We start from the raw sequence: 20985 nt of genomic DNA, 5'->3' as shown, positions 1-20985 counted from the left end.
GGGAGTCCACGGGGTTCAGGTCTTGCATTGCTGCCTCTGTCTAGTGCTCTTAGGTGGGTGTCCACAGAGGCCCTGGTCTTGCATTGCTGCATCTGTCTAGTTCTCTTAGGTGGGTGTCCACAGTGGCTCAGGTCTTGCATTTCTGCCTTTTTCTAGTTCTCTTAGGTGGGTGCCCAAAGTGCCTCGGGTCTTGCATTGCTGCCTCTGTCTAGTGTTCTCAGGTGGGTGTCCACGGGGCTCAGGTCTTGCATTGCTGCCTCAGTCTAGTGCTCTTAGCTGGGTGTACTGGGCTACAGCTATTTATCACATACCACTGTGTTTCTGCCTCTCAGCGCATTATTGGTGTTTGACTATCACAGAGCTCCCTAGACAGTACCCTCCTTTGATCGTAGCTGGCATAGACACTCCTGTGTTTATTTTCTGGGTGCTGCTGTGAGATTGGTTGGTTCAGGAAGTAATGTCATTGCATATGCTCCCTCCATGGGCTTCTCCATCCTTAAGGGCCCTCGCATGTCAACACATGCTATAGCTCCTCCCTGATTTAATGAGCCTGCACCAAGTGTCGGCACTAACACAAGCTCCCTTCTGTTTCTCCGCAGTGGTGCTGGCCTATTACATAGAGTACACGAAAGGTAAGTGCTCATATGATGCTGCTGGCCTGCCTGTGCATTTCCATGTCTATCTTGGATGAGTTTGCACGGATGAGTGAGGGCTTAGATCAGAGTGCCCCATCAGGGTTGTGCACTCGTTACAGTGAGTACGTGGGTGGAAGGGGGGCCTGGTGATGGGTGGGCATTGACTCATGAAAAGACATCTGATGTTAGAGGGGCACACAGAGGTCTAGTGTATGATGGGCCCTGCGCCAGGGTTACATGCTTGTGTTTGTTAGCAGCAGGTTGGGGCGGAGGAAAAAAGGCGGGATGGAGGGTTAGGTTGAGTACATAAGTAACATATAAGTTCAGGTTAGAGCAGGAAGAGTGTTCAGTGGAGGTAGGCATGCAGACGACTTAGAGGACCCCCCCCCCCCGCCCACATTGCTTTCAGCTGAAGCTTGAGATGGGGGTTTAATACTTACACTGCTTAGATGCCAGAGGGGTGGTAGGTTTGGCAGAGCCCTCCAGTGGTAGGGAGTGGATCATCAGAGAAAAGTAGCAGGAGGCTGCACGGGGGCCCTGGACGCTGCACGGGGGGGCAGGAGGTTGCACAGGGAGTCTACACAGGGGGCATGGAGGCTGCAGAGGGGGCCTGGAGGCTGCACGGGGGCCTGGAGGCTGCACAGGGTTTCTGAAGGCTGCACAGTGTGCCTTGACACTGCATGGGGGCCCTGGAGACTTCACAGGTGGCCTGGAGGCTGCACAGGGTGTCTGGAGGATGCACGGGGCCCTGGAGGCTGCACAGGGGCCTGGAGGCTGCATGGGGGGCTTGGAGGCCAGCACGGGATGCCTGGAGTCTGCACAGGGGGCCTGGAGGCTGCACAGGGGGACTGGAGGCTGCATGGGGCCTGGAGGCTGCACAGGGGGGCTAGAGGCTGCATGGGGGGCCTGGAGGGCTGCACGGGGTGCCTGGAGGCTGCACAGGGGTTGGAGGCTGCACAGGGGGTCTGGAGACTGCACAGGGAGTCTGAAGGCTGAATGGGGGCCTGGAGGCTGTACAGGGGGCCTGGAGGCTGCACAGGGGGCCTGGAGGCTGCATGGGGGACTGGAGGCTTCACAGGGGGCTAGAGGCTGCACGGGGGCCTGGAAGCTGCACGGGATGCCAGGAGGCTTCACAGGGGCCTGGAGACTGCACAGGTTTTCTGGAGGCTGCACAGGGGGCCTGGAGGCTGCACGGGGGCCTGGAGGCTGCATGGGGGCTAGAGGCTGCACAGGGGCTAGAGGCTGCATGGGGGCCTGGAGGCTGCATGGGGGGCCTGGGGTGTAGCAGTTGTTGAGGGATTGAGAGCGTGAGGTTTGAGTAGGGGAATAGATTGAGCGAGTAAGTGGGAGCTCTCTGCATGGTTGCAGCGTACCAAGGGGGCAATAGATCCAGCGGGGAAGCGGGCCGTGCATATGGATAAGCTGGAGAGTAGAGGGGATGCCCGGGAGAATGCGCAGAGTTTGCTGAGGAGCAAGGTGTGGGCGAGGTGCTACCTCTAAGAAGGTACACCCTGCCTATGTCAGAGGCTGAGCAGCAAATAACACACACTCTCGCCAAGTCTTCATCCCAATGTCCTCTGCTGCCTCTGGGAACCCTTTTGCCAGGACCAGGATGCATCCTTCTCTGACAGTTTGTTAGGGGAGGTTTCCTAAAGTCCACTTGTGGTAAGACTTCATAAAAAGACTTCATAAAACGATCCCAATGGCATACAGGTCCCCAAGTCTTAGTATCAGCCTGTACTACTGATGGATCCTTGGTAGAGTGGCAGAGCAGTCAGGCTCATCACAAGAGGAAGATGTGGGCTGGTATACAGGCCCCAAGTCTTAGTATCAGCCTGTACTACTGCTGGATCCTTGGTAGAGTGGCAGAGCAGTCAGGCTTATCACAAGAGGAAGATGTGAGCTGGTATACAGGCCCCAAGTCTTAGTATCAGTCTGTACTACTGCTGGATCCTTGGTAGAGTGGCAGAGCAGTCAGGCTTATCACAAGAGGAAGATGTGAGCTGGTATACAGGCCCCAAGTCTTAGTATCAGTCTGTACTACTGCTGGATCCTTGGTAGAGTGGCAGAGCAGTCAGGCTTATCACAAGAGGAAGATGTGAGCTGGTATACAGGCCCCAAGTCTTAGTATCAGTCTGTACTCCTGCTGGATCCTTGGTGGAGTGGCAGAGCAGTCAGGCTTATCACAAGAGGAAGATGTGAGCTGGTATACAGGTCCCCAAGTCTTAGTATCAGTCTGTACTACTGCTGGATCCTTGGTAGAGTGGCAGAGCAGTCAGGCTTATCATAATATGAAGATGTGAGCTGGTATACAGGTCCCCACCGCTTAGTATCAGTCTGTACTACTGCTGGATCCTTGGTAGAGTGGCAGAGCAGTCAGGCTTATCATAAGAGAAAGATGTGAGCTGTAGGTAAGGACACTGAATCCAGTAAGTACAGTAGTTCAAATAATCACTTACACCAATACATTTATATTAAACTATACATGCATTATATTTACACAAGGAATGTTTTAAAATACTCAGGTCACTTAACCAACATACATAGGAATACTTATAATTACTTTTTAAAGGCCACTGCTTAGTTGGTAGTTGCTTGTGGTATAATTGTAGTTGGACACTAATGACAGTTTTATCGGTACGCCTACACACTCACGCACAGACAAAGATATACGGTAATTGTATTTAGTTAGCAAAACCGCACAAGATAAAGTCTTTTAGGAAGGATAAATATTGGTTAGTGAAACAGTAGTAGAGCTTAAGGTTATAGAGGTGTTTTCTCCGCAAACTAAAGCTTTTAAAGTCCGATCCCTAACTCTATGCAAACGTTTGGAGAGGGATCAAAGTCTTACGAAGCAGCAGAACAACAAAATCTCCTGTGGATTCTTTTAGTCTCTAGATAAGAAATAACACAACAATGCAGACCCTGTTAAAGGACTCAAAAAAGGGACACAAGCCATCAGCTTGGGTCAGAGGTAAGAGCGGACACCCCGGACACCCCTTTGTGCACTCCAACACTATGGAGCAACTTCTTGTTTTAAGGTAAGCAAGACCTTTTCACCCCCCAGTACTTTAGATTGGAAGAAATGTTCATGGCTGGTTTCTTCTCTGTGTAGCAGTGATGGACCCGGTCCCTGGATTCCTTGGTCTGGTGATGAAAGGCAGGAAAATGGATGTGCCGCCGGCATGGATTTCTTTAGCTTCTCAGGTCGATCTGCAGCTTTGGCACCTTTTCTGCTGCACCAACAAAGGACGATCTTCGCCCGGTCAATCTTCTGCGATTCTGGAGTCCTGCCCTCTGGTGAGGGGCTTGGATGACTCAGATTCTGTCTCTGGAGTTCATCTGGAGCTCAGCAAAGACTTGGACGGATGTGGCCTTTCTAAGACAATACACTGCAAGTGGTCTGTGATCTCCTGCTATTCGCGGTCTGCAGCTCTGGAAAGGCACAGCACCTCAGGAAATGTATTTATTATTAGAATGTATAAAGTGCGCCACCACCCTGAGGCATCAAGGTTCTGTTACAAGACAACATACTTAGTTACAGATACATTTATACATCCATATTTACAAAGAAAGTACAGGAATGTGACGGCTCAGATTGTAGTTTGTCTCAGGGCTGGTTAGTTCTCTTCGGAGCTCCTCTGTCGATAAGAAAACAGGGTCAGTACAGCAGTGGTCGCCTCACTGTGATGCAAAGGGTCTGCAGGTGCATCTGGACGCCTTCTTCAGTTACTTCAGCTTCCAGAGGTCGACTTGCCTTTCACCTCAGAACCTCACCTTTTATTCAGTTTCAGCACTCACTCCTCTGCAATCTCTCTCAGCATTTTGCAGAAAGGGGCAGGTGACTGTCCAATCAGGATAGCCGGACCCCCAGTGGGCAATGTTTCCATTCAGAAACTCAGGCAGATAAAGGGCAGGGGAGTGAAAAACACCTCCCGCGCTTCCTGCCTGCCTAGGCATACTGGGGCCTAGGCGTGGACACCCTATGGTTCCTGCCAAAGGAAAAACACACACACAGACCTCCGCCTCCCAGAATGGGAGAAGAAGGGCAACAAAGAACGACCATGAAAGAAATGGCAAAAAAAGAAAGGAGCCACCATGTTAGCACATAGGCGACCCTCCTGTGCACAACCGGGACTGTGAATACTGTCTGCAGTAAAAAAGAAACATCACAATAGTTGGTAGAGCACGTCCAGTGCCGCCAGCCATAACTATAGGGTTGTCTATGTGACTAAAAAGGCACAGGAGCAGAGATAAGGGGGATACTAGGTATCCCCTTGGCACTCCGCTAAGGTGTGGTGTGCTGCAGTAACCTCTCAGAGTATAATGTTTTAGGAAGGATACAAAGTATCCCTCTACCCTTAAGAGCTGTAGTTAGTAAGGATAAGGAAAGAATTTCAAAGGAGAACCCCAAAGGTCCCCAGCAACACTGCCCATAAGGAGGAGTGTGCTGGAAAATGTAAACACAGATGCCTTGAAAGAGATATGGAGGAAAGTAGACTCCATAGTAAAAGTAAAACACAGGGAACCGAGTTCCAAAACTCAGAGCAAATAAGAATGAGTGAGGGGGGAGAAGGCTCCTCTCATTCAGGATAGAATGAAAATGGTCCAGAGGTCCAGTAAAACGTGCTGGGGGTTTCACTAGGAAAGGGGATGACGCATACAAATTATAAATCTCCCTAACACAGGTGTCACAAAGGACTCAAGAAATACTCCAAGACTCAGGGACGGAGCAAGGGTTGCCATTCTATTTTTAGGGCACTCGGTCTGTACCATTTTCTCTCATCTAAGAAGCACCAGTCCTCCCTATCTCGGCCATTCCCACTCCCCAAGTTACCCTTTGATGTTACTCCTGTCTCTACAGAACACTTCCATAATCTCCTCCCCACTATTAATTCCTCATCCACACTACTGCCCTCTCCTCCATGCTGCTGCTACATCCTCACCCACACTACTGCCCTCTCCTCCATGCTGCTGCTACATCCTCACCCACACTACTGCCCTCTCCTCCATGCTGCTGCTACATCCTCACCCACACTACTACCCTCTCCTCCATGCTGCTGCTACATCCTCACCCACACTACTGCCCTCTCCTCCATGCTGCTGCCACATCCTCACCCACACTACTGCCCTCTCCTCCATGCTACTGCTACATTACCCACAACCTAACTAACCACCCTCCTTTTATTCAAACAAGCACTGCACATTTTGGTATTCCACTCCCTCTCCTAACCAAACTTGCCACATTTGTTCACGGACACTCACAATACAGAATCTCACTCATTAAAAAATGTCTCACCTGCTCCAAAAATCGCTTCCACAATCCACTCTCGCTGCTCTCTCGCTGGTCTGCAACATTCGCCTCTTCCTCCTCCGAACTCACCCAAACAACCCATAATTTCCTCCTTCCTGGTATGTTTTTTAGCCCCCTCCGTAAACTCTGGTTTGTCTGCTGTCCTTGGTCAATCTGGTCCTATCTTGCACATCCGGGAGGTGCTACATGCAGCAGTATCTTATTGAAGAGCCTTAAGCCCCACCCTTTTCCACGTGGGGCCACCACAGATTAAATTGTGTTTGTAAAGTGCCCAAGTTCCCTTTAGGGGGCTCTGTCTTGGCTTCCACTAAGATAAGACCATCCTCCTTGGTTGGGAGTTGCTTCATGACCCTGGTGATTTGGCAGAGCACCCTTGGTGTCCTCGATGGGTGCACTGAGGTTGGTGTGTCCTTGGTGTCCTCGATGGGTGCACTGAGGTTGGTGTGTCCTTGGTGTCCTCGATGGGTGCACTGAGGTTGGTGTGTCCTTGGTGTCCTCGATGGGTGCACTGAGGTTGGTGTGAGTAACATGGCTTTGGCAACTGCGTAGGGACTCTGGCACTGGTTTCCATTGCTTACCCTGCCATGGCCTGTGTGTACACTCTTTTTGTAGGCTTTCCCACCCCAGGCCGAGGGGGTTTTCCACCCCAGGCCGAGGGGGTTTTCCATCACAGCACTGGATGACCTTTTTGGTAGAACATCAAATCACCAGACTTTTAGAGATTTCAACCAGACTGAAATCACACAAACTGTTAATGAACTTTGACCAAATGGGCCATAGAGGGAGACACGTGGTTGGAGATTATCTTTAGGCTCAGGCAGCATCCCGAGACGCAGCGGATTGTTGGGAAGTGATAATAAGGTGAAGTAGAGCTTGTGTGGTTTATTGGAAGAATTATAAGGAGAGGGGGAGAGTGACTAGAGAGTTACTTTTAGGGTGAGTTTTGATTATGCAGTGTTACTCCTTCAGTGATTTAAAGTGGGTGAACATCACAATGTGGTGAGCCTAGGGAGAGGGAATCACTGAGAGTGGGAGTCTAGGGAGAGCGAATCACTGAGAGTGGGAGCCTAGGGAGAGGGAATCACTGGGAGCCTAGGGAGAGGGAATCACTGAGAGTGGGATCCTAGGGAAAGGGAATCACTGAGAGTGGGAGCCTAGGGCGAGCAAATCACTGGGAGTGAGAGTCTAGGGAGAGGGAATCACTGAGAGTGGGATCCTAGGGAAAGGGAATCACTGAGAGTGGGAGCCTAGGGCGAGCGAATCACTGAGAGTGGGAGCCTAGGGAGAGGGAATCACTGAGAGTGAGAGCCTAGGGAGAGGGAATCACTGAGAGTGGGAGCCTAGGGAGAGCGAATCACTGAGAGTGGGAGCCTAGGGAGAGGGAATCACTGGGAGTGAGAGTCTAGGGAGAGGGAATCACTGAGAGTGGGATCCTAGGGAAAGGGAATCACTGAGAGTGGGAGCCTAGGGAGAGGGAATCACTGAGAGTGGGAGCCTAGGGAGAGGGAATCACTGAGAGTGAGAGTCTAGGGAGAGGGAATCACTGAGAGTGGGAGCCTAGGGAGAGGGAATCACTGAGAGTGGGAGCCTAGGGAGAGGGAATCACTGAGAGTGGGAGCCTAGGGAGAGGGAATCACTGAGAGTGGGAGCCTAGGGAGAGGGAATCACTGAGAGTGGGAGCCTAGGGAGAGGGAATCACTGAGAGTGGGAGCCTAGGGAGAGGGAATCACTGAGAGTGGGAGCCTAGGGAGAGGGAATCACTGAGAGTGGGAGCCTAGGGAGAGGGAATCACTGAGAGTGGGAGCCTAGGGAGAGGGAATCACTGAGAGTGGGAGCCTAGGGAGAGGGAATCACTGAGAGTGGGAGCCTAGGGAGAGGGAATCACTGAGAGTGGGAGCCTAGGGAGAGGGAATCACTGAGAGTGGGAGCCTAGGGAGAGGGAATCACTGAGAGTGGGAGCCTAGGGAGAGGGAATCACTGAGAGTGGGAGCCTAGGGAGAGGGAATCACTGAGAGTGGGAGCCTAGGGAGAGGGAATCACTGAGAGTGAGAGTCTAGGGAGAGGGAATCACTGAGAGTGGGATCCTAGGGAAAGGGAATCACTGAGAGTGCGAGCCTAGGGCGAGCAAATCACTGAGAGTGGGAGCCTAGGGGGAGGGAATCACTGAGAGTGGGAGCCTAGGGAGAGGGAATCACTGAGAGTGGGAGCCTAGGGAGAGGGAATCACTGAGAGTGGGAGCCTAGGGAGAGGGAATCACTGAGAGTGGGAGCCTAGGGAGAGGGAATCACTGAGAGTGGGAGCCTAGGGAGAGGGAATCACTGAGAGTGGGAGCCTAGGGAGAGGGAATCACTGAGAGTGGGAGCCTAGGGAGAGGGAATCACTGAGAGTGGGAGCCTAGGGAGAGGGAATCACTGAGAGTGGGAGCCTAGGGAGAGGGAATCACTGAGAGTGGGAGCCTAGGGAGAGGGAATCACTGAGAGTGGGAGCCTAGGGAGAGGGAATCACTGAGAGTGGGAGCCTAGGGAGAGGGAATCACTGAGAGTGAGAGTCTAGGGAGAGGGAATCACTGAGAGTGGGAGCCTAGGGAGAGGGAATCACTGAGAGTGGGAGCCTAGGGAGAGGGAATCACTGAGAGTGGGAGCCTAGGGAGAGGGAATCACTGAGAGTGGGAGCCTAGGGAGAGGGAATCACTGAGAGTGGGAGCCTAGGGAGAGGGAATCACTGAGAGTGGGAGCCTAGGGAGAGGGAATCACTGAGAGTGGGAGCCTAGGGAGAGGGAATCACTGAGAGTGAGAGTCTAGGGAGAGGGAATCACTGAGAGTGAGAGTCTAGGGAGAGCGAATCACTGAGAGTGGGAGCCTAGGGAGAGGGAATCACTGAGAGTGGGAGCCTAGGGAGAGGGAATCACTGAGAGTGAGAGTCTAGGGAGAGGGAATCACTGAGAGTGAGAGTCTAAGGAGAGGGAATCACTGAGAGTGAGAGTCTAGGGAGAGGGAATCACAGAGTGGGAGCCTAGGGAGAGGGAATCACTGAGAGTGGGAGTCTAGGGAGAGGGAATCACTGAGAGTGGGAGCCTAGGGAGAGGGAATCACTGAGAGTGGGAGCCTAGGGAGAGGGAATCACTGAGAGTGGGAGCCTAGGGAGAGGGAATCACTGAGAGTGGGAGCCTAGGGCGAGCGAATCACTGGGAGTGAGAGTGTAGGGAGAGGGAATCACTGAGAGTGGGAGCCTAGGGAGAGGGAATCACTGAGAGTGGGAGCCTAGGGAGAGGGAATCACTGAGAGTGGGAGCCTAGGGAGAGCGAATCACTGAGAGTGGGAGCCTAGGGAGAGGGAATCACTGAGAGTGGGAGCCTAGGGAGAGGGAATCACTGAGAGTGAGAGTCTAGGGAGAGGGAATCACTGAGAGTGGGAGCCTAGGGAGAGGGAATCACTGAGAGTGGGAGCCTAGGGAGAGGGAATCACTGAGAGTGGGAGCCTAGGGAGAGGGAATCACTGAGAGTGAGAGTCTAGTGAGAGGGAATCACTGAGAGTGGGAGCCTAGGGAGAGCGAATCACTGAGAGTGGGAGCCTAGGGAGAGGGAATCACTGAGAGTGGGAGCCTAGGGAGAGGGAATCACTGAGAGTGGGAGCCTAGGGAGAGGGAATCACTGAGAGTGGGAGCCTAGGGAGAGGGAATCACTGAGAGTGGGAGCCTAGGGCGAGCGAATCACTGGGAGTGAGAGTCTAGGGAGAGGGAATCACTGAGAGTGGGAGCCTAGGGAGAGGGAATCACTGAGAGTGGGAGCCTAGGGAGAGGGAATCACTGAGAGTGGGAGCCTAGGGAGAGGGAATCACTGAGAGTGGGAGCCTAGGGAGAGGGAATCACTGAGAGTGGGAGCCTAGGGAGAGGGAATCACTGAGAGTGGGAGCCTAGGGAGAGGGAATCACTGAGAGTGAGAGATGCCTAGTGAGAGGGAATCTGTGAGAGTTTAGGGAGAGGAAATCTGTGGGAGTGGGAGCCTAGGGAGAGGGAATCACTGAGAGTGGGAGCCTAGGGAGAGGGAATCACTGAGAGTGAGAGATGCCTAGTGAGAGGGAATCTGTGAGAGTTTAGGGAGAGGAAATCTGTGGGAGTGGGAGCCTAGGGAGAGGGAATCACTGAGAGTGGGAGCCTAGGGAGAGGGAATCACTGAGAGTGAGAGATGCCTAGTGTGAGGGAATCTGTGAGAGTTTAGGGAGAGGAAATCTGTGGGAGTGGGAGCCTAGGGAGAGGGAATCACTGAGAGTGGGAGCCTAGGGAGAGGGAATCACTGAGAGTGAGAGATGCCTAGTGAGAGGGAATCTGTGAGAGTTTAGGGAGAGGAAATCTGTGGGAGTGGGAGCCTAGGGAGAGGGAATCACTGAGAGTGGGAGCCTAGGGAGAGGGAATCACTGAGAGTGGGAGCCTAGGGAGAGGTAATCACTGAGAGTGAGAGCTGCCTAGTGAGAGGGAATCTGTGAGAGTTTAGGGAGAGGAAATCTGTGGGAGTGGTAGCATATTTTATTTCTTGTTTGCTTGTTAGGCGCTTATACAATAAGGAAATACTGTTTCAAAGCGCCCACTGGGCAAGTTAGAGAGCGGGAGTGGGAATACATTACAATACATTGAAAACACAATATATAAGAGCTGTGGCAGGAAGAGGAAAACAGGACAAACCTACTATGTCTTGAGAGTATTCAGAACATTCAAGTGCAGCAAGGAACAAGGCAGGGGGTCAGTGCTGTGGCGTCTGAGCTCATGGGTGAGCCACAGATGAAGTGCTAGGAATGTTGAGCACTACACGGCCTGGAGCCGTCAGATGTGTAAGTGCGAGCCACGAGGGCGGCGGGTGTAAGTACAAGCGCAGATAGACAGGAGCTGGGCTGATTGGGTGCAGGAGGTCAGGGACCTGAGGTTGCATAAGGGCCCAGGACACAAATCGATCGAAACAACTATGGGATTAGCAGGGGAGAGAGGAAGGGAAGGAGGAGGAAATCGAGGAAAGTGTTAAGGAGTTTTCGGAATTGAAGAAGATCTTGCTCAAGGTGCAGAGGGCGGGGGAGGCTGTCCCATAGGAGGGAGCACACTGAGGAAAGAGAACATCCACCTGCCCTCTGTTTAGCAAAACGCTTTACACACAAACACAAAGAGTTGGTGCCAGAGGAGTGTAGTGGTCTAGAGGGGGAGTATTTAGATAAAGTTGGAGATAGTTTGGTCCCCGGGCCCAGACAGACTTGTGGATGATGCAGAGGGATTTGATTTTAATCCGTGCACCAACCGAGAGTCAGTGAAGACTTTTTAGGGAAGGAGAGATGCTGTCCCTGGGCTTAGGTCCAAGGATAAGTCTTGCTGCCCTATTCTGGATAAGTTGGAGGGGTCACAGAGTGGAAGATGGCAGATTCAGGAGGAGGCTATTGCAATAGTCAAGCCTAGAGAGAACCAGTGCTCAGAAAACATTGAGCCTCTGCGGGAAAGCAAGAAAAGGGAGAATTCCTTTGAGAAGGAAGAGCTGAAAGTGGGACTTCTGGAGAGGGAATCCATGAGAGAGTGTCCAAGGAGAGGAAATACCTGAGAGTGGGAGTATAGCGAGAGGGAATCTGTGAGAGTTTAGGGAGAGGTAATCCATGAGAGTGGGAGTCTAGCGAGAGGGAATCTGTGAGAGTTTAGGAAGAGGGAATCCATGAGAGTGGGAGTCTAGCGAGAGAGAATCTGTGAGAGTTTAGGAAGAGGGAATCATTGAGAGTGGCAGTCTAGCGAGAGGAAATCTGTGAGAGTTTAGGGAGAGGGAATCTATGAGAGGCAGTGTAGTGAAAGGGAATCTGTGAGAGTTTAGGGAGAGGGAATCCATGAGAGTGGGAGTCTAGCGAGAGGGAATCTGTGAGAGTTTAGGAAGAGGGAATCCCTGGGAGTGGTGAGAGCATAGGGAGAGACAATCGCTGAGAGTGGGAACCTAGGGAGATGGAATCCATGAGAGTGAGAGTCTAGAGAGAGGGAATCTGTAAGAGTTTAAGGAGAGGGAATCTGTGAGCGATTAGGAAAAGGGAATCCTTGAAAGTGATAGTCTATGGGGAGGGAATCCCTGAGAGTGACGGCTGCTTGCACATGCAGGTGACATTTGCTTTTGTTCAACACACACATAGAAGTCTGGAGAATCTACCAGCGGTTGTTGGGGTCGGAGAAGAAACCCGGCATTATTTGCATTTAACTGACTGCAATCAACACATGTCCCATGAGAAAGAGCTGTGCTTCAGATTAGGGAAGAGATGCCGAGATTCCCTGCAGGCAGGTTGTGCGAGTAACAAGGAACTCCCAGAAAACCAAGAACACACCTAAAGGAACTCACCAAAAAAGTAAGACAACACTAGAGTGCACCCAACTACCACACACACACAACTAGAATGCAAAATGAAAACAAGAGACATGCAGTAACACACTTAGAAAGGACAAACAGATTCTGGTAGACAGAGAAAGGTGAAGGCACAAAACAGACAACAACAACTCACCCACCAGCACCAACCTATGCAAAGTACACAAGAAACAAAGCTGTCAAAACCTTTGAAAATGCTCTGTGCATCATCCAAATGTAAGCATGTCCTGAGTAACTCCTTCCTTCTCAGCATGTCCTGAGTAACTCCTTCCCTCTCAGCATGTCCTGAGTAACTCCTTCCCTCTCATCCGTCCCTCTCAGCATGTCCTGAGTAACTCCTTCCCTCTCAGCATGTCCTGAGTAACTCCTTCCCTCCCAGCATGTCTTGAATAACTCCTTCCCTCTCAGCATGTCCTGAGTAACTCCTTCCCTCTCAGCATGTACTGAGTAACTCCTTCCCTCTCGGCATGTCCTGAGGAACTCCTTCCCTCTCGGCATGTCCTTCCCTCCCAGCATGTCCTGAGTAACCCCTTCCCTCTCGGCATGTCCTGAGTAACCCCTTCCCTCTCAGCATGTCCTGAGTAACCCCTTCCCTCTCAGCTTGTCCTGAGTAACTCCTTCCCTCTCAGCATGTCCAGATGTACTGAGTAACTCCTTCCCTCTCGGCATGTCCTGAGTAACTCCTTCCCTCTCAGCATGTCCAGATGTACTGAGGAACTCCTTCCCTCTCAGCATGTCCTGAGTAACTCCTTCCCTCTCAGCATGTCCTGAGTAACTTCTTCCCTCTCAGCATGTCCTGAGTAACTCCTTCCCTCTCAGCATGTCCTGAGTAACCCCTTCCCTCTCAGCATGTCCTGACTAACTCCTTCCCTCTCAGCATGTCCTGAGTAACTCCTTCCCTCTCAGCATGTCCTGAGTAACTTCTTCCCTCTCAGCATGTCCTAAGTAACTCCTCCCCCCTCAGCATGTCCTGAGTAACCCCTTCCCTCTCAGCATGTCCTGAGTAACTCCTTCCCTCTCGGCATGTCCTTCCATCCCAGCATGTCCTGAGTAACTCCTTCCCTCTCAGCATGTCCTGAGTAACTCCTTCCCTCTCAGCATGTCCTGAGTAACTCCTTCCCTCTCAGCATGTCCTGAGTAACCCCTTCCCTCTCAGCATGTCCTGAGTAACTCCTTCCCTCTCAGCATGTCCTGAGTAACTCCTTCCCTCTCGGCATGTCCTGAGGAACTCCTTCCCTCTTGGCATGTCCTTCCCTCCCAGCATGTCCTGAGTAACCCCTTCCCTCTCAGCATGTCCTGAGTAACTTCTTCCCTCTCAGCATGTCCTGAGTAACTCCTTCCCTCTCAGCATGTCCTGAGTAACTTCTTCCCTCTCAGCATGTCCTGAGTAACTCCTTCCCTCTCAGCATGTCCTGAGTAACCCCTTCCCTCTCAGCATGTCCTGAGTAACTCCTTCCCTCTCAGCATGTCTTGAGTAACTCCTTCCCTCTCAGCATGTCCTGAGTAACTCCTTCCCTCTCAGCATGTCCTGAGTAACTTCTTCCCTCTCAGCATGTCCTGAGTAACTTCTTCCCTCTCAGCATGTCTTGAGTTACTCCTTCCCTCTCAGCATGTCCTGAGTAACTTCTTCCCTCTCAGCATGTACTGAGTAACTCCTTCCCTCTCAGCATGTGCTGAGTAACCCCTTCCCTCTCAGCATGTCCTGAGTAACTCCTTCCCTCTTAGCATGTCCTGAGTAACTCCTTCCCTCTCAGCATGTCCTGAGTAACTCCTTCCCTCTCGGCATGTCCTGAGTAACTCCTTCCCTCTCTGCATGTCCTGAGGAACTCCTTCCCTCTCGGCATGTCCTTCCCTCTCAGCATGTCCTGAGTAACTCCTTCCCTCTCAGCATGTCCTGAGTAACTTCTTCCCTCTCAGCATGTCCAGAATAACCCCTTCTCTCTCAGCATGTCCTGAGTAACTCCTTCCCTCCCAGCATGTCCTGAGTAACTCCTTCCCTCCCAGCATGTCCTGAGTAACTCCTTCCCTCTCAGCATGTCCTGAGTAACCCCTTCCCTCTCAGCATGTCCTGAGTAACCCCTTCTCTCTCAGCATGTCCTGAGTAACCCCTTCCCTCTCAGCATGTCCTGAGTAACCCCTTCTCTTTCAGCATGTCCTGAGTAACTCCTTCCCTCTCAGCATGTCCTGAGTAACTCCTTCCCTCTCAGCATGTCCTGAGTAACTTCTTCCCTCTCAGCATGTCCTGAGTAACCCCTTCCCTCTCATCATGTCCTGAGTAACTCCTTCCCTCTCAGCATGTCCTGAGTAACTCCTACCCTCTCAGCATGTCCTGAGTAACTTCTTCCCTCTCAGCATGTCCAGAATAACCCCTTCTCTCTCAGCATGTCCTGAGTAACTCCTTCCCTCCCAGCATGTCCTGAGTAACTCCTTCCCTCCCGGCATGTCCTGAGTAACTCCTTCCCTCTCAGCATGTCCTGAGTAACTCCTTCCCTCTCGGCATGTCCTGAGTAACCCTTTCCCTCTCAGCATGCCCAGAGTAACTCCTTCCCTCTCAGCATGTCCTGAGTAACTCCTTTCCTCTCAGCATGTCCTGAGTAACTCCTTTCCTCTCAGCATGTCCTGAGTAGAGTAACTCCTTCCCTCTCAGCATGTCCTGAGTAACTCCTTCCCTCTCAGCCAAACAAAGCCCACAAATTAGCAGGAATCGAGCTGGCCCTTTACAGCACCTGAAGCTTTCTCTAGGAACTCTGAGGCATTAGATTGGCTGAAGAAATCTGAAGAATAAACCTGAGATGTGACTTTCGATCTGGTATTTGGCCTCATTAAAATACCCACAGTACATTTGCAAGCTAGGTGGAATCCCTCAAAAAGATGTGAGGGTCCCTCGAGTCCCATTTTAGAAAGTTCCTAAGGGCGTGGCAGGACTATTGAGCAACGTGCATCCTTTCTAGGAGGATCGGATGCCTGGGAGGCATGCCACGCTCATGGAGGCATCACTGGCTGATGGACTCTGCAAGCTGATGCCACTCAAATGCCCTGACATTGAGGTCCAGCCTCTGATGGTGACATGGGCTTATGAAGCAAGTGCAGCCGTACCTGACATATATGTCAGTACCCGGGCACCTTGCATGTGATATTTATGTGCTGGGCAAGTTAGCCTTTGACTGGCATAGGATGGCAGTGCACAGTCATGTGGCTCTGCAGGATTCTGCCTTGTGTGGATCTATTGGGTCTACACCTGGCATATCATGGCATATCATTGCATGTCATGGCATGTCACGGCATGTCAATGCAGCGCTCTGGTTTATATGTGTCTGCTAACAGAACCTATCTATTGTCTACTTTAGAAACTATTCAATAGTTTACTAAATTACAGTGACTGTACTTTTTTTATATCACTGATGCCATTTCCTCTGACCTCTAGCTATGCTAATGTTTGAGAATGTGGCCTCTGACCTCTAGCTATGCTAATGTTTGAGAATGTGGCCTCTGACCTCTAGCTATGCTGATGTTTGAGAATGTGGCCTCTGACCTCTAGCTATGCTAATGTTTGAGAATGTGGCCTCTGACCTCTAGCTATGCTGATGTTTGAGAATGAGGCCTCTGACCTCTAGATATGCTGATGTTTGAGAATATGGCCTTTGACCTCTAGCTATGCTGAGGTTTGAGAATGTGGCTTCTGACATGCAGATGTTTTGAGAATGTGGCATCTGACCTCTAGCTATGCTAATGTTTTGAGAATATGGCCTTTGACCTCTAGCTATGCTGAGGTTTGAGAATGTGGCTTCTGACATGCAGATGTTTTGAGAATGTGGCATCTGACCTCTAGCTATGCTAATGTTTTGAGAATGTGGCCTTTGACCTCTAGCTATGCTGAGGTTTTGAGAAGGTGGCATCTGACCTGAGCTTTCTTCTGTTTCCACAGGAGGTGAATCCGAGGCTGGTAAGAGTCTGACTGTCTGACTGCACGGCACAGATACCAGGAATGGTGAAATGTTTTGAATGTGTAGCAGTGAAGGTCAAGGTGACCACACCCACAACACCCAGAAGCGCGTGCATTGTATCCCTCTTTTGTGGGAAATACCAGCTGTAGAACTATTCCTTCCCTTTGTGAAAAGCCCTCGCTGCACTCTGGCCTGTCTACATATACTCAACAGACGAGACAAAGGGCTTCGTTACAAGTTAGCTGGTATTTCAATTATAAATCCGCTGAAATACCACCAAATGGATTTACCATTACCACCACTTGGTAACCAGCGGAATTACTGCTCGATTACAAATAGTGGTAGCCGGTGTTAGCCCCACGTATTCGAGTCCATACCCCCGGCGCTAATTCCGCCGATTTAGCTTGTTTTTGGCGGTAAGGCAGAGGAATTCTGCTGGAGGTTTTTCCTCCATCTTGGCTCCAAACCCATAGTTTGGCAGTGCAGTAATGTGGCTGTAATGCAGTGGTAACTCTGTTGTCGTTGAATTACCACAGTCTTTATCCACCGCTGATCTTGTCATGAGACCCAATATGCTTAATTAAGGTGCCCTGATTACCTCTTTATAAAATGCCCTCTTGTGGCTGGTGTCTACTACCCAGTAGCACACTATGACACTATGACAGGGTACACCATGACAGGGTACACTATGACAGGGAACACTATGACAGGGTACACCATGACAGGGTACACTACTGCGCTACCTACAAAGACAATGTTTCATTAAGGCTAGAAACACTTGTGCACAGGCGCGTTATAAATGCCATATCTTATCATATCAAGGCTTAGGTCTGTAGAGGGATGCATGCCGCCCCTTTTCCCATTCCTCCAGCAGACCACATAATGGGCACTCTGTATTGATTCCCAAAAGCCAGCAAAGTGTAGCTGGACACTCTTCCCTCCATGCCCACAAAATGTACATTATGGGTTAATTTCCACTGGCCAGAAATGTGTAGAAAGGCAGTCCTCCTCCTGCACACAAAATATCCCCACTGGGGAGAGGGACCCTTGCACCTGTGGTTACTGGCGTGCTGTGAACTGTTTCCCTCATGCACACAAAATATCCCCTCTGGGGAGAGGGCCCCTTGAACCCGTGGTTACTGGCGTGCTGTTAACTGTTTCCCTCATGCACACAAAATATCCCCTCTGGGGAGAGGGCCCCTTGCACCCGTGGTTACTGGCGTGCTGTGAACTGTTTCCCTAATGCACACAAAATATCCCCTCTGGGGAGAGGGCCCCTTGCACCCGTGGTTACTGGCGTGCTGTGAACTGTTTCCCTCATGCACACAAAATATCTCCCCCTTGCACCGAACTGTTTCCCTCATGCACACAAAATATCGCCTCTGGGGAGAGGGCCCCTTGCACCCGTGGTTACTGGCGTGCTGTGAACTGTTTCCCTCATGCACACAAAATATCGCCTCTGGGGAGAGGGCCCCTTGCACCCGTGGTTACTGGCGTGCTGTGAACTGTTTCCCTCATGCACACAAAATATCCCCTCTGGGGAGAGGGCCCCTTGCACCCGTGGTTACTGGCGTGCTGTGAACTGTTTCCCTCATGCACACAAAATGTTTCCTGTTAGGCTCCCCCCTAGCTGGGGGTTCCGTTTTTACTGATGTGTGTCACCTGTCTGCTCCTCCTGTGCTCCCTTCTCTGTGACCCCCCCCCCCCTGCATATCCTGCACTGGGCCGTGCATCCCTCCATTCTTTCTCTCACTCCCTCCCTCTCTCCTACATTCCTCCTTGCACCACCATGGTGCTCTCCGTTTCTCCTATCTTCTCTGTTACTCAATCTCCTTTCCTATCCCTCTCACTAAGTCTGGAAGGAAGAAGTTCAAGAGGGGCATCCTATCACTGATACCTATACAAGTGGTCTAGGCTCTCTCTCCTACCTTTTCCTCCCCATTAATGGTGGTACCGTTTGGACGCCCGTGGGCCTCCTTCCACTCCTCCAAGATTGTAATTGTGATTTGTTATTTATAACGCGCTTAATACCCAGAGGTTTCCAAGCGTGGACCCAGTGATCGAACCTGAGTTGCTCCGCATTGTCTTGCTTCCAAGGTGAGCACGTTGCCCCTGAGCTATCCTCCCAACATCAATAATGTCTATATGGATGGCACCATCTTGATCCAGGGGCCTCAGCCCAATCTCCTCCTTTTTGATAGGCGTCTCTTATGTCTTATCAATTTCCTTCCTTCTCCTGCTACTCCAACAGGCACCTCTTGGGCTCCTTTGCCACCTCCTTCCTTCTCCACCTCTCTGGCACCTTCTTCCTCCTCTCTGGCTCCTCTGCCCCCTTCTACTATAACATCTGCTCACCCTCTGGCTTCTGTAACACTTCCGCTGGGTGTACTTCATGCCTGTACTCCACCCCGGAAGACTTTCAAATGTGGCAACCAGTTCCACGTTGCTACTCTGAACTCTCGCTCTGCTGTCAAACACTCCTCTGACATCTGCCACCTCCTGGAAGAACTTGACCTGGATATCCTCGCTCTCATCAAAACATGCATCACAGCCAGCTCTGTCATGGGTTTTGACACTCTCTTCCCCGACGGCTACAAGATCCTCTCCAAGCCCAGAACCGAGTAGCTCTGATCTTTCCGGAGTGGTTCTCTGCTTTTGTCATTCCTACGCAGACCTACTCCTCCTTTGAATGCCTGGTCTGCAGGCTCTCTATCTCTCCCGGCCTCTCTCTAACTGTGGCCACCATCTTCAGGCACATGGCCAGGTTGCCCTCTTTCTCTCAGAGGGGGCTGACCTCTCCTCTTCTCTCCTTGCCTCTAGCTCTCAACTTCTTCTCCTCAGAGACCTCAACATCCACCTGGATGCTTCTAATACATCCTCTGGGCACTTATGCAATCTCTGTGACTATCTCTCTCTTTCCATTCTACCCTCTGGTCCGACACACTCTGCCGGACACACCTAGGATGTTCTGAACTCCTCAGACATCCCCCTCTCTAACCCTTTTATTTTTTATTTTTTTTATTTTATTCGGATTTGTAAAGCGCGCAACAGCCCGGAGGCATCGTGGCGCTTGTTAAAGACATAGCTTAGTTACATATCAAATACATACACAGAAAATTACAGGCAAGTAATAATGTACAGAGAAGTTACAGTGGCAGTTAATGCAGGTTATGTTTTACAGGGCAAAGAGTGAGGTTTTGCGTTTTCTTTGAAAGACAGGGAGCACGTTTTCTGCTCTGATGTCTGAGGGTAGTGCGTTCCAGTATTTGGCAGAAATGTATGGGAAACCTAGGCCACCGGCTTTGGCTCTATTGATGCGTGGGACGAGGATTTGGTTCGTGTATTGAGTTCTGGTGGGACGTGTGGAGGAGGATTTGGCAATTGTCTCAGATAGGTATGATGGTGCAGAGAGAGTGAGGCATTTGTGTATAAGGGTGAGGGTTTTGAGAGTGATACGCTCTTTGACCGGAAGCCATTTTGCTGATTGCCGGGCGTGGGAGATATGCTCCCTTTCAGAGATGCTTAAGGTGGCCCAGAGTGCATTGCTCTGTGTGACTTGTAGCCTGTTTAAGTTTCTTGCGCATGTGCCTGCCAGTAGGGCATTGCAATAGTCTAGTTTGTCTCCAATGGTTGCTCAGGCTATGGAGAGACAATTAGGTTTGGATAGGTATGGTTTAATGGCGTTTATGAGTTTGGTGGTATGCGCAGATGAGGATCTGATTGCAATGACCTGTCTGGTCATGGATAGAGTGGAGTCTAAGTAGACCCCCAATGTTTTGACGGCTGTGGACACGGGGATAATGGAGTTGTCAATGTGAAGTTGGTTTACAGTTCATCAAGTTTGGCTAGGGTGTTTTTTTGACCCAATATCATAATTTCTGTTTTAGCCCTATTGAGGCAGAGGCCATTGACCACCATCCAGGCCTGGATGGTGGAATAAATTGTGTGAAGCTCCTCGGCATCTGTGTGGTATGAGCCGGAGAGAGGTAGGAGTACCTGTGTATCGTCAGCGTAGTTCCTATACGCGATATCAAGTGACTCAAGCTTGTCGAAGAGAGGCTTCCTGAACAAGTTGTATAATGTGGGTGCTGTGCAGTGGATGATAGTGGGTGTGGCATTTGCTATGTCCGAGAAGACTTTCATTGCTCTTCCTTCGAGGAAGGAGGTGACCCAAAGAGCTGCTTCTTTGGAGAAGTTAGCAGAGTGTGTGAGGTGAGATGTGAGAGTCTTGTGGCCAACCAGATCGAAGGCGGCCGAGAGATCTATGAGTAGTAGAAGGGCTGGTTTGCCTTTGTACATGATTTGGGTGATCTGGTTCTTTAGATCCACTAACGCTGTTTCGGTGCAGTGTCCTTTCCTGAACCCCAATTGCCTAGTGCCTAGGATAGTGTTGGTTTCCAGAAAGTGTTGGATCTGGTTATGTGCGCTTTGTCCAGTAACTTAAGGAGGAAAGGCACAGTTGTTATAGGTCTGTAGTTGTTTGGTTTTAGAGGGTCGAGAGTCGTTTTTTTAGTAGGGGGCAGACCCAAGCCTCTTTGAGGCTGGCTGGGATAATGCCTGTTCTGAGGAAGCATTAATGAAAGCCGTACAGAGCGGTGCGAAGCGATCTGCGCATTCCTTGATGAGCTTAGCTGGACATATGTCCCCTTTACATGGTGAGGGTTTGAGGTTTGTGAGTAGGTTCATGACGTCTAATTCAGTGATGTCCTTGAAAGAGAAGACGGG

The 20985-nt window shown here is 50.9% G+C and overlaps 1 protein-coding gene across 1 annotated transcript in view; it reads left to right on the top strand.

Moving 5' to 3' along the window:
• LOC138517048 (uncharacterized) overlaps positions 1–20985 on the top strand; it is a 341761-nt gene that overhangs the window by 124699 nt on the left and 196077 nt on the right. The window contains exons 9-10 of the mRNA XM_069632564.1: positions 600–632; positions 16242–16259. Coding sequence (XP_069488665.1) covers positions 600–632; positions 16242–16259 — 51 coding nt within the window. The remainder of the gene's footprint in view (positions 1–599; positions 633–16241; positions 16260–20985) is intronic.

The sequence above is a fragment of the Ambystoma mexicanum genome, chromosome 6q, assembly GCF_040938575.1.
Source record: "Ambystoma mexicanum isolate Mex_15411 chromosome 6q, UKY_AmexF1_1, whole genome shotgun sequence".
NCBI classification, from domain to species: Eukaryota; Metazoa; Chordata; class Amphibia; order Caudata; family Ambystomatidae; genus Ambystoma; species Ambystoma mexicanum.
Note: the sequence above shows the minus strand (reverse complement) of the source record. Positions and strands in the feature narration are given on the sequence as shown.